At 44.1% G+C, this 13,692-nt stretch overlaps 1 protein-coding gene across 4 annotated transcripts; it reads left to right on the top strand.

Annotated features, from left to right (window-relative positions):
- The first annotated feature begins 3,248 nt into the window (after positions 1-3,248).
- LOC102937003 (hypothetical protein) lies at positions 3,249-12,757 on the top strand. Of its 4 annotated transcripts, none has more exons than XM_037877123.2 (7): positions 3,249-3,528; positions 8,231-8,420; positions 8,515-8,574; positions 8,853-9,197; positions 10,029-10,104; positions 10,824-10,910; positions 11,091-12,757. In XM_037877123.2, exons 2-7 carry the CDS (start codon positions 8,246-8,248, stop codon positions 11,536-11,538), a joined length of 1,191 nt encoding a protein of 396 aa, XP_037733051.1. In that variant the 5' UTR covers positions 3,249-3,528; positions 8,231-8,245; the 3' UTR covers positions 11,539-12,757. The 4 variants fall into 4 exon arrangements, with proteins under 4 accessions (XP_037733051.1, XP_037733053.1, XP_027688826.2 ...); XM_037877125.2 differs by having other exon boundaries at positions 8,856-9,197; XM_027833025.3 differs by lacking the exon at positions 10,824-10,910.
- The last annotated feature ends 935 nt before the right edge of the window (positions 12,758-13,692 follow it).

A 13,692-nucleotide genomic window follows, 5' to 3' on the forward strand; every position in this document is an offset into this window, starting at 1 on the left:
AAATTCAGAGGTGAAACAAATGAATTGCAAGCAAGATGAAATAAGTCTAGAAACTAAACTGGTGTCACTTTTTGATGAACGAGCTAGGGCTGAATTTTGACTTTGCCACAAATCCCCAAATGGGGGAGTTTCACATGACTCTAGCTTTTGTGAGGTTTCATTAAACCCACCACAAAGCGGGTGAATAAGTAATTTGAAAATCCCCAACTCTGTCACCCGGAAATAAAAGAGCAAGTAGCCAGCAAGACAATATGTGGTGGAGGACTTAGAACAAGTGCATTTCTGCCCTCTCTACTGGCTTGCCTGGAAGAGTTCACTTCTAAAGCTTATATCCAGAATTGTACTGATGTCAGCCATGATGGCAGTGCAAAAACACGACACGCATTGTCAAAACAAAGCAAAGACATCAATTCAGTAACTTTAACTTTAATGAATAGGATGGGGGAAGTTTGCCAGATGGAAAAAGAAGGAAAATTGCAGCACACAACTGATTCTGCACTTAAATAAGGTGTGAGTGGTACTTAAGTGAGATATAGAACTTGTGCTGGCCCCTTGACATCTGTTACTATTTTATTGTGGGTCTGGAAATATTTTTCTCCTGCTCCTGGAGTCCTGTGATTTCATGGGAATCTCAGCTTTTGTTTAAATAAGTTTCCTAGCCCTCATGGCTGCAAAGAAAAGCTTGGAAATTTGACTCAGCCACCAGTAGGCAAATAAATAGTGCCCCAAATGTATTATTTTTCCAATCTTGGGGCCAGAGTCATGATTTTTGAATGCTCGGGGTACACAATCTGAAATAGCATTAACTATCTGACCCAGCCAGTGTTTCTCCAGGATGGCCAACACTCATCTGTTCTTATGTCCTCTGTGCACCCCCTTCCTTCCTGAATATAGAGACATAAGGACGGCTGGTCCTGTCACTCTGACATCATGCGAAGAACCCATGCCTGACTCTGCATGTGTGAATGACCCAGGCATGGCAATGAATAATTCATGACTAAGTCCCAGGCTGACAGTGAGCCATCGATTATTCATTCGCAGACAGTGCCATGAGCACACATGCTTGGCCCCTGACTGTCGGTGGGCAGGGAGGCTTTGAGCATGAAAAAGAGACAGACCATTATACCGGTAGGTAGCTGTTACCCCAAAACAGGAAAGCCCACCTCTCCAAGCAATACAGATAGCAGGGGCTAGCTTGTGCAATCACATGATGCCACTGCTAATGGGCAGGTCGGATGAATTCTAAACCCTGGGTAATTGCGTGTCTATCCCTTGAATAAGCTGTGCCCCTGGGGTTGGCATGTACAAGGCTTGCTTCATCCTGCTGCTATAAATTCAAGGGAAGATGCCCCTCTGATATATCCCCCCCAAGGACTGCAGGACTCAGTGACTCTGGAGTAGGGTGACCAGGCCCCCCAAGATTAGGGGCTTTGTCTTATATACACAACTATCCCCCCCACCCTCTGAAAAAAAGTGTTCTGATCTTTCATACTTGCTATCTGGTCCCCTACATTGGAGGGGGTGTTGCCTAGTGGCTATAGGTCCCACTCCCAGCTTTGTTACAGAGTTCAGTCACCTCAAACATCCAAGCTGAGTGAAGCATATCTTTCTATGCTGCATGTCCCCACTGACCAATCTGTGTGTGCGTTGGGGGGAACATTGAACACATACGTAAGCTTTAACCTCCCTGCCTTTAAAAGTGTCTGTAGAATCCTTATCTGCTGACTCCTGGCATTTTTTCAGCTGACTCTCCCAGTTGCCTCATTCTGAGCTATTGCTGATACCAGAAGCTGCCACTGATATTAGAACTGAGCTCAGGTCACAGCCAGGACCCCCCAGAGATCATCACTCACTGTTGACCCAGATAATCTTGACAGGGGTTCCTGCTGAAAGGGGCTTTCTGTGCTACTTGCCCATCAGCTTGAGCAGAAATCTCACAAGCTGTTCTCCTGAATTCTCAGTCTGAAATGGAGGAAATCCTGGGAGGCCAGTCGATCTCACGGGATGTTGGCCACCTTGAACAGTGCCAGAAAGCATGTGAAATCAGCTCGTCCTATGAGTTTTTGGACATCCTTGGCAACACCTGAACCAATTCTACTTCCTAAGCCAGCCCAGATGCAAAACGCTTGAGGGGAGAATTCTGGATCTGGGGTTTTGAAGACAAACCCCAAATCCAGAGCAAGCTGGATCTCTCATTATTACACCCATTTCACAAGTACAAACAGGGTTAGGACCAGACTGTAGTACCTTTATTCATGCTTTCAATGGGTCTACTTGAGGAGTAAAGTGCTTCTCAGAGTGAGTAAGATTGTGCATTGTGGCCCTTTGTAACTTACCCAAGAGGGCCACTGGCAGAACTGGGAATGGAGTCCTGAGTGTGTTGTCTGATCTAACCACTAGCCCACACGCTAGCTGTCTGACTATAGACAAGAGGTCATTACCACCCGCTGTAAGCCTGGCTCACATAGGGGATGTATGTCACTTCCTGTGTTATTAAAGCAATTGAGTGTCAACAGTTCTGTGTAAATGAACCCAGTGTATTGTAATGGTAGACTCCCAGCAGAGTTGCGAGCTGCCAGCTAGATATGTCCGATAGGTTGATGTGTAAGTCAGGGTGCCCCACTGTTTGCTGAGACCGAGAATAACACAATTACTCAGCCAAGCCAAGCACAACCTGGAGCCCAAGCTTTGAAGGACTGTGAAAATAAATCAGTTTGCTTTTCAAGTTTGCAAGGGCATTGATTCCTCAACCATAGGCCTGTAGGTGTTGTTGTTTTCCTTACATAGCAGGTTACTATGTAACCCAATCAGATGACTGAGAGGAATCTCAGCTAGGGAAGGATTCGGCAGCAGGAATAGAAGGAAATGCATAATCAGACTTGTGCGGTGTTTTTGAAAGAGAGTTACTAGCTGCCAAGCTCTTTTCTTTTGTGTGCAAGTTCCTTTTATTCCCCACAACCAGAAGGCTGCAGGCATATTAATGCTCTCCCTCCTCTTCTCGTTTCCAAAGGGCCTGGAGAATGTTTTCTTATAACGTGCAGAAACGGGCCGTGTACATGCAGGTTTGCGAGCCTCTTCTTCTTCCCTCTCGGGGAGAAAAGAATCCTGACTCCCTTACTCACTGTGCAAGCATGAATTAACCAGGAATGTTCGAGAATTATGCCTGAATAATTCATGAACCTGAATTAATCATGTATTTTCATGAATTATTCATGAATAACTCATGGAAATGCAAGGTTTATTCATGCTCCAAAAAACCCAAGGCTTTTTCCTCTCCTTTTCTGCTCACTCTTCGTGTAAGAAACAGACTGACAGAGGCTAAAGAAAGAAAGAGGGGTGGGGGTATTTGTTTTACAGTGTGGGGCTCCTTATCCAGACAACAGAAACCTGGCAAGGACTTGTGGTGAGGGGACACACACACAAGGCAAAAGAATTTTACGATCACCTTCTCTTCTGCAGCACGCAGCTGAGAGCTGGATAGACAGGAGACATTTTGCAAGACTCTGCAACTGAAGCAGTGCTAACCAGGCAAGGACTGAGATCTACTGATATCAGGATTTGATCTCTCTCTCTCTCTCTCTCTCTCTCTCTCTCTCTCTCTCTCTTTGTCTATGTGGATTGTTCATTTAGTTGTATTCTTTAAAATGAAATAAAAATTAGGAGAGCAAGTGGGGCTGGAGGGGACAAGAGCCGCTTCTGAAGATTAGTGAAAAAGAAAACATCTTTAAAAAGTTCCTTTTCAGGCTGGAGTTGTTAGTTGCTTGGATCATTAGCTGCGGTAAAACAGATCTGGAAACCTATTTGTTAATTTAAGGGATGGTGAAGTCGCAGCTGTGCATTCATCCCAACCGGTAGCTTAGTCTCTTTGTAACCTTTTGTGGTCTAAAGAGCAGGGTTATCTGCAGCTTAGTGCTGTAAAGCTCTAAGGCTGTACAGCGATAGCAGACCGGGGCTTGGAGACAAGCCAATTAACACAAGATAAAATATTATAACATATTAAAAACTCATTGACACGGCCTAGCCGAGGGAGAGGAATTGGAACGAATCAGGGGCTAGTATTTACTAGAAGGGCAGCTATTGTACATAAGACTCGGAAAGTTAGTTGCTTTTGCAAGCAAACTCCTTTTGAGAATGGGTGGAAGATGAAACAATTCTCCAAGAAGAAAAGGAGGACTTGTGGCACCTTAGAGACCTTAAGTGATCACTCTGGTTACAGTCTGTATGGTAACACCCATTGTTTCATGGTCTCTATGTATATAAATCTCCCCACTGTATTTTCTACTGTATGCATCCGATGAAGTGAGCTGTCGCTCACGAAAGCTTATGCTCAAATAAATGAGTTAGTCTCTAAGGTGCCACAAGTACTCCTTTTCTTTTTGCGAATACAGACTAACACGGCTGCTACTCTGAATTCTCCAAGAATGATTCAGCGCCCGGAATGAATGGGATCAATGTGGATGGGGCAGAAAACACCAAGCCTTTAACTGGGGGAGGGTGGTGGTGGTCATGAAACCAGAGGAAACCAGTTTGGATTGGGTGAGGTCTGACCTATGCATTTTGTTTGCTCCCTTCTCCCTCTTGTTCTGTGCTGTAACAAGTCTTTGCTCCCGTGTGTAAATGCTCTGGGTTATCCTCTGTCTCCAATAAACCTGTCTGGTGTCTGCCATAGATTTTTACCACCAGACAGTGGGGCTTACCTTCCTCCCCAAGTGCTCCTGTTCAAACAAATGGGTGTGTTTCTGGAGGACAGTACTGCTGAGTGTCATTGAGGCCATCAGAATCTTTGTGAGCTTGTTAAAGGCTTCCTATATCCAGGGACCATGCAATGCAATGATGCTTGGAACAAAAACAGCCCAACTTTCCATTTCAGGGCGTAACCCAGACTCCCCTACCGTTCCATTTTTCTGTGTGATCAGAGTCACTAGCAGGGCCTTGGGCTCCCCTCGTGTTTGCCATATTGTTCTGTAAACTCCCATTTGGAGGATGTACACAGGCCAGCGGTGCAACACCACTGCTTCAGCTCTGTACATGCCCCACCAGCTCCTCCCCTTGTGCCAGTTACTCCTGGGGAACCTATTATGTTGCAGCGATCCAAGCCAGAGTACCAGACACCACGGTGGTTGGCATGAGAGAAATGCCATTAATAATTCTAATACTGGAGAGGAAGGATGACCTTGAGGTTAAGGAGCTGAACTGGCACTCAGGACGTCTGGCTTCAAATCCCAGCTCCACCATGCATTCCTGTGTGACCACAGGCAAGTCACTTAATCTCTCTTTGGTTCACATTCTCATCTGTTAAATCATATAATCATTGAAGTGTAGGACTGGAAGGGACCTCAATAGTTCATCTACTCCAGGCAGGACTATGCAACAACTAAACCATTTCTGACAGGTGTTTGTCTAACCAGTTCTTAAAAACCTCCCATGGAGATTCCACAACCTCACCGGACAGTTTGTTCAAGTTGTCCAACCTAAACCTCCCTTGCTGCAATGTAAGCCCATTGCTTCTTGTCCTATCCTCGGAGGTTAACAAGAATAATTTTCACCCTCCTCTTTGTAACCTTTTATGTACTGGCAAAGTGTTATCATGTCTCCCTTCAGTTTTCTCTTCTCCAGACTAACAAGCCAGTTTTTTCAATCTTTCCTCATAGGTCATGATTTCTAGACCTTTAATCATTTTTGTTGCTCTCCTCTGGACTTACTGCAATTTGTCCACATCTTTCCTGAAATGTGGCACCCAGAACTGGACACAAGATTCCAGTTGAGGCCTAATCAGCATGGAGTAGAGCGTGTCTTGCTTTCAACACTCCTGCTAATACATCCCAGAAGGATGTTTGCTTTTTTTGCAACAGCGTTACACTGTTGACTCATATTTAGCTTGTGATCCACTATGACCCCCAGATCCCTTTCCACAGTACTCCTTCCTAGGCAGTCATTTCCCATTTTTAGGTGTGCAGTTGATTGTTCCTTCCTAAGTGGAGTACTTTGCAGATTGTCCTCTTTGTCTGTCCTGTCAGTTTTGTTTGTAAGCTCTTCAGAGCAGGACTGACTCATGTTAGGTGTTTGTACAGCACCTAACACAATGGGGCCCTGATTCAGGCCTCTAGGTGCTACTGTAATACAAATAATAATAACAATGGATGTCCACTTACACTGGAAACTAACTTGTGCAGTTCCAGTTGTAAAGGAAAGACTACATAACATTTTAACAGGGAGTATTCTAAGCAAATTTAAGAGAAAACAGTCACCCGTTTTAAATAGAAGTCAGAGTAGAATGACTTTGAGGTTCTAGTCCATGAAGTGTGTGGTACTTTGGCAGAAAGAAGTTTAGCATAATTCCTGCTGTGTGCACAGATGACAGAATTTGCAAGCTAAAGAAGAGCATGGAGCGATGGTTTTGGGCCTATAAATTCTCTCATCGGCAGGCGAGTTTTAACGTGACCAACACTTTCCACTCTGCCTGTGGAGGAGTTCATACAGAGTTGGCTTTCTTTGTGGAAAAGCCACACCCACTTTTTCTCCAGCGTGCTTAAAAAGAGATCAAGTCGTGCAATAATACTAGTACTCTTATAGAGAGTCTTTCATTCATGCATCTTAAAGCACTTTACAACGGAGGGCAGTGTCATTATTCCTATTTGACCGATGGAGAAACTGAGGTACAGAGATCGGAAGGACTTATTCAAGCTCATCCAGCAGCCCAGTGATCGAATAGAACTCAAATCTCCTGTCTCCTAGTTCATGGCTAGCCACTGGGCCACATGGTCTCTTCACTGACCACCTAGCCTGGCTGGTCACAAGAGAACTTCTTTCAAAGTAACTTTTGATTTTTGGAAGAGGGCGGTGCGTGGCTTGGGCTGTCTATGCCCAAAGTGTGCTGAGTGCTGGGTAGGGGGACTGGGCGCTTTCCGTGCAGTGCTGTCACCGCCTGTGCAAATGACCAGTGACATGTCCGAATTTTCCTTTGCAGTTGTCATGAGAGCGGACATGCCACCCGGGCATGCAAACCAGGCACACAAATGTGCATGCACTTTCCTGAAATTCTGGGTTTGAAGGAATTAATTGGCTCCCCCCCCCCCCCCGCCCCAAGAACTTAGCTTTCAAATGTTGTTTGCAATATGGCTCTCACTCGGCTGGGGTAGAACATGCCTTCAGACCATAATATTCTCATTCCTAGGATATTTTGTTTTAGTCCGAACGGTCTATTGGTTTTGTGCTGCCTTTCATGTACAGTGGGTCTGAGTCTCAGCAGATGGGAAATTGCCGTGATTCCATTGAAGTCTGATGCTGTATAAAATTCTCTGCATTGACAAATAGCTCTCACTGCTGCGGCCAGCCCTGGATGGCTTGAGACGATATATGTCATTGTTGGAACTGCAGTTTCTCTTTTAAAAAAATACCAAACAAGAACAGTGACACCCCCGCAGGCCTGTACCTGTAGTCCCCTCAATGAGCAATCTCCAGGAGAAAACTGGAAGAGTTCAGTACAAACAACGACGAGAATCAGGGGAACAGCAGAAAGGAGGGAAGGGAATTTGTTGCAGGGGCAAGTGTTCCACGTGCTACTCGCATTGTCAACACAAATTCCCAGGTAGGGTTTGCTTCTGTGCTGCTCCTGATCACAGTGGGCAGTGTTTTGGCATGCTTCTGTACTGCACGGTGATCCCAGCTTTGCCAGATTACAAATACCAGTGCAAAACCGACCTGCTGTCAGGAACTGGAGAGTGGTTACAGACACTCTGGCCTGGTTATTTTTGTAATTCTAGTGATTTGTAGGCATTATCAGAGCACTCACCGCTACAGCAGCTGAGCTCCCAGTTAACCTGATTATTTCCAGGACAACCATGCTGTTAGCATTATTTTTGCCCTGAAGCAAGTCCTCGAATAGATGTACAATATTTGAATTTACTCCTTTTAATGAATGACCATAAGCTGCTGATAAACACGCCACATTCATCAGACATTAAAAAGGCATCATAATAACACTGTAAGCAAGCACTTCACTGAAGCTGAACACACTATTCACAGTGAATAATAGACAAGATTTTCAAAGATGGGTGTACCTAAATCTGAAATTAGGCACCCAAATGAGAGGCCTGATCTCCAAAAGTTCTAGGCAATCAGCAGTTTCCTCTGCATCCCTAATAATTAAAGTGGGTGTGCTCTGGAACATAGCTCCAGCAAGGGTGAAATACCCCTGGCATGGATTCTTGTTCCTTATCTTCTCTTCTAGGTGGTGCTGGTCCAAATGGCTGCCAAGCTTTACGTTCTAATCAGCTGGCCAGACGGCAGCCGTGTGATCAACATCGAAAACATCAAAGAACCCCGAAAGCCATTTCATCTCTATGCGGTGGGTGAGCAGGTGCTAGCCCGCTGCCCTGGCTTCAGTGGTCTGTATTGGGGGGTCGTGGAAGGCATAAGCGGTAAGTGATCATTATCCATCCTAGACTTATGCCTCTTGGGAGCAGCCTCTAGAAACAAGTGAAATGAACATTGAAAACCCTTTTCTTCCAACAGAGCATAAAGATATCTTAGAGAAAAGGCTGCAGGAAAATAGACAACTCTTTGAGAAGCTAAGTAAGTGTGGGGTTTTGCACAGGAGGATTAATATTCAGCAGGCAGTGTATTTCTGGAGGAAAGTAATTAAATATAGTAACCTTATACCCCGGTGCATTTTTTTTTAATGGATGGATCATAAATACATCCTCATCCCATGCCTAATGAACCATCCGACAGCATCCATGTGGTAAGGACTGAGAACACTGCTGTGGGCAGTCGGGCTCTAGAGGTGTAATGTTGCAATATATGTCATTGTGGTATTGCCAATTACCATACATGCCCCATGTTGCTTTCAGAAGAAGAACCAGCAGTGCACAGTGGGCTGCCATCCCAAACTAAAAAATCAAGGAAGACTTTTCCAAAATGGATGCCAGGAAGCTCCTTTCGCAAATACAACGATGACAGGAGCGTCTACGTCAAACCGCTGGTCAGGGATGAAGACGCAGGGCTCCAGAATGATGCTGCCGTCTCTTCTGTCTTAAAGGAGAGGCGCATCCTGACTAGTACGACCAGATCCCACTGCACCATGTCAGCACCTTATCACTCTTCCACGGCCTTCAAATCACCATCTCCGTTCTTGACCCTGGCTGTGCCTGGCACATCCCAGAATGAAGAAGCAAGGCCTGGCACAGCTACCAGAGGTAAACCAGCTGGGATTATTGTCTGTGAATGAGTCGAATGTTTTATTTTATTCCACGCTTGGCTATTTTTAACTTTTAATGTTGGTGTTAGTGAAAAGTGTCAGAGGGGCTCTGAATTCCTGTTTCTCTGCAGTGTGGGCTGCAGACCAATGCACATGTATTTTCCCTGGGTGTGAGAACTGTAATGGTGAGAGCTGAGTCCTTTCCATCCTTGGTGTCTCTTCTCCAGTGGGGCTGCTCACCAAGGTGACAACTCTGTGGTAGTGGCTTTTGTGTGATTCAAAGCACGCTGAGATCGCCAGCTCTTTTCTCATATGCTCACAATTCTTTCCACACAAGCCAGTGAAGCACACTCCTAATATAATTTATTTGTTTAATTAATTGTAAAGTACCCAAAAGTGTGCTGACCTGAACATCTGACCTGTTTCAGGTTTACCTATCAGTTCATCCATACACACATACTAAAACTCCCTGAAATTAACCGTCTTGTTTTCTGTGTGTTTGTCATTTGTGCTAATGACTACACTAGTGTCCACAGACTTTTTCACCTTCATGATCCATGTTCCTGCCCAGTTTCTTCACGGATGGCACAGTGCCTTGCTAAGGATATTGTGGTTGAATTACAACTATATATTGTGATGAAGGTTTTTCTTTCTGCCTGTAACAAAACTCCAACAGTTCAAGCCAAAGACAGCATGTTTGAGTCATGCTGTTAATAACTTGGGAACATCAAACAGAAGTACTTAGATGAACATGCTCTGGGGACCAAGGTATCCAGGTGATGACAATTTCACATCTGTCTTTTGCTTCCTGCTCCAACCCTCTTTCTAGATTACATCACCCTGACAATGAAAAGGAAGTCAGATGGCATTCTAGCTAAGTGTCAGCAGCACATCCGTACCGACAGGTAATATTCCCATAAGCTGTAAGGACAATGAAGGTTTCAAAGTGCCTCTCATAGTCTCCACTTCTGGTTCACTAGCTGTGGTTCCATTTCCTGATGCTGCTTGCTTCATATAGATTGGTTTGTCCTGCCTTGTTGACACAACTTTGAGGACAAAGGGGAGTTCCAGGGGATCTGGGGCAATTGAGGAGAGCTGCCTATTCCGACCACAAAGGATCCATGAAGCACAAAGTCGAAATTGAGGCAGCTCTTCCTGCCCTCCACATAGAGCCAGAAACTGCCCTCATTTATACCAGTGTAAATCCAGAATAACTCAGTTGAAGTCATAGTTAGGGCCTGAATTTCCACTGCCCTGTCCCCTATGTAATCATTTAAGTGTGAACCAAACCATGAATGGTAGTATTCTGCATCCCCTTTGCACTTGTTTTGTAAGAGACTATACACATGTAAGCAAGTGGGGAATCAAGCCCATAATATAGAACATGTATTTAAGGAGCTGATATTTTCTATGTAAAACGCAGGGAGGGACATTTATCTGAAATGCTTGCCCACTGACATAAAGTATTACAAGATATCTACCTCGTTTACTTGGGATGCCACATGATATTGGAGTTGGCTGGGTTTTCACAAAACGCTGTGTTGTACACTTTAGACCACAGAGCATTTACGAAATAAATATGAACCATCTTCCATTGCTTGTTGGTCTGTTTGTTTTTTTCTAGCTGTGATGAACCAAAGACTGAAGGTTCCCCAGAAACAGATGATTTTGAGGTAGTTCAGAAAGATTTTGGCCCTGGTGAAATGGAAAGGTAATTAATGAAAAATGAAGGTGCAGGTCTGCTCTTCCCAGCCCAGTTTTTCAGACTCAGGTAGCTTGGGTATTCAGTGGGCAATGCACGCTGAACTGACACGTCACACCCATTGCTAGCTGAAGGAGAATGGCGCTTTGTGACAGGCATGCATTTTATATGCTTTATTTTATTTTCTAGGACCGAGAAGATTGAGCAACTGGAGAGAATCATAGTAGATCTCCACCAAGAGATTCTCTCCCTGAAACGGAAGGTGCAGCGGCTGGAATCACTGTCCTTTCAGGAAGAACCCCGCAGGCAGCAATGCGAGGTGGTGGAACTCTTTAATGGATACACGAAAGAGCAGCTGAAAGAGGCCATCCGATTCGACCAGAAAATCAGCACCGCCTGCAAAACACTACTCTACAAGCTGTTCACGTCCGACTATATACAGAGCCACTCCATCACAGGAAGGAGAGGGAACACCTTTCGGGAGGCTAAGCCCATGATGGATGAGCGGTGCATCAAAATCATTAGGGTGTTACTGAAGCAGAAGTTTGGGGACCACCTGAGTGACACAGTAATCACTGAGAAAATCCAAAATGTGCAGAAAGCACTCAGGCAGAAATTTAAGACTGAATGTCTCTGAGCAGCATGTGATTCGATATCTCATTTCCTGGGCAGTGCCAGAATCTAGAATACAATGCATTGAGCAGCCTTTCCAAAAAGTTGCTTTACCTTTGTTGTTTTGCTGATTCAGCCCCTGGATTAGTTGTGAAAGCTTTTGGTGAAATATCTGCTAGAAACAACACAAAATATCTGTGGCTAAGAGTCTGTCGGCATTCACACAGTGGGAGATTTTCACCTAGAATTTTCCAAGTCTGACGTCATTTTACAAACCCCAGTTTCGTAAATCATGCAAAGGAGTCAATGTTTTTGTTCCATTTATAATGGACAACTTTGGGGCGGAGAGGGGGGGAAGACTTGGAGATTTCAATTAAAGAAGCCCCCATAAATTTGGATGGGTAATCAAATCTGATTCCAACTATTCATAACACCTTGGGTCTGAAAAGTGATGCTGAAAATCTTACAAGAAGTAGGTTTTAAACACCCAAACTTTAGGATGCGTGTTCCAGACTGACACGGTCAGCCTTCTGAACTTCCTCCTGTCAGACAGCTAGTATTTCAGATCCAGCTCAAATGAAGCTATAACCTATTTGCAGACTCACAGACATCAACTTTAACCTTTTCACTAGTCTCTATTTCCTCACTTCCTCTCGGGTTACTGCAGTGGTAAATAAGGTGGAGAGGGAAGGATCAGAGGGACGCAAGCCACCACTCACTGAAAGGGCATGGTGAGACACTTTCCACTTATCTCTCTCGTAACACGCAAGGCAGTAAGATGTAGATGCCACATACAGCCTTGTAGAGGGTTAGAACCAAAAATTTCACCTCTCGGGGCAATGAGTGTAACCTGAATAAAAGCAATACACGTGAATTGTACATGGAACTTAAAGGGCTCTGGGCCCACCTGATCCTCACATGGGAATTGCATCCCTTTCCTCATTCAACCTTGCTTCTCTCCTCTCAGCTGCAGCCCCCAGCTTCTGCCAAAGATAGAACAAAATGAATCCCTTTGATGCCAGATGAGTGTGTCTGAGAATTTCCTCTGATGACAGAATGGGAGAGCTCCATAAAACATTAACAGAAGGAAATGATAGCTAGTGGGGTTTTTGTTGTGGTGGTTGCTTGCTTTTATTTTTAATGTTCCTAATGCAGCTGTGTGGAAGAAGTGGTTAAAATTCATCCAAACTATCACAAATCTACCCAACAATAAAAGCTCAAAGCTGCTCGCTCACCCACTTAAATTACTCTCTTTCTTTTGCTCTTTCAGAAAACAGATTTTTCTACTCAGATATTGAACAATTCAGCAGCAACAGTGTGTAAGAGGGAGAGAAACTTGGCTCTCTACAGCTGTCCTCTCCTTTAGGAGTCAAAAACATTACGAACACAGTCACTATTATTATTATTTTATTATTTATTTCAATTACCATAGCGCTTGGGAACCCGAGTCATGGACCAGAACCCCACTGTACTATGTATAAGCACAAAAAAAAAGGCAGGCCCTGCCTCAAGGAGCTTACAGTCAAAGTCCCCATAAAAGAATAAAACAACACCCCAGCATAGGGATGTCCAGCAGCAGAGCTGTCCAGAGAACAGAAATTCCAGTTCACAGAAGATTTGGAGAGTTCAACATTTGTTTTCATTCCAATGAGCAACGAAACCCAAAATTCTCCATGAAAGAAAATTTTGAAAAAAAAAACCCCATTTTATCTCAACAGTAATCTATAATGTAATACAAAATAAAAAATTCTGAAGCCAAAAATCATTTTGAAAGGAAAAATCAAAACAGTCTCTTTTCAGAACTTTTTCTTCCTGATATTTTTCTCCAAAATGAAACTTTGGCAAAACCGACAGGATTTCGCAAAATATTTCCATTTAATTGAAACTGAATTTCTCAAAGGAAAATGGTTTTGTCACAGTTTTTCAGACCAGCTTTACCCAGCAATATTTGGCAGTAACGCCTGATTGCTGGAGCTACGTTGAATAGTCTAGTCAGTAACAGAGGAGGTTCTATCACCTCCTCCAACGCAGCCATCTCTGCACAACGCCATACATTAAAAATACATTATTAGAGCTTGTCTATTCTTTGTGTAGATCTCATCCTCATCATCAAATGAATTTGTTCTTATTATCAATGACAAGACCTACGCAATTAGGGACAAATGTTCTGCCAGTTTCC

The sequence above is a fragment of the Chelonia mydas genome, chromosome 13, assembly GCF_015237465.2.
Source record: "Chelonia mydas isolate rCheMyd1 chromosome 13, rCheMyd1.pri.v2, whole genome shotgun sequence".
In the NCBI taxonomy this organism is placed as follows: Eukaryota; Metazoa; Chordata; order Testudines; family Cheloniidae; genus Chelonia; species Chelonia mydas.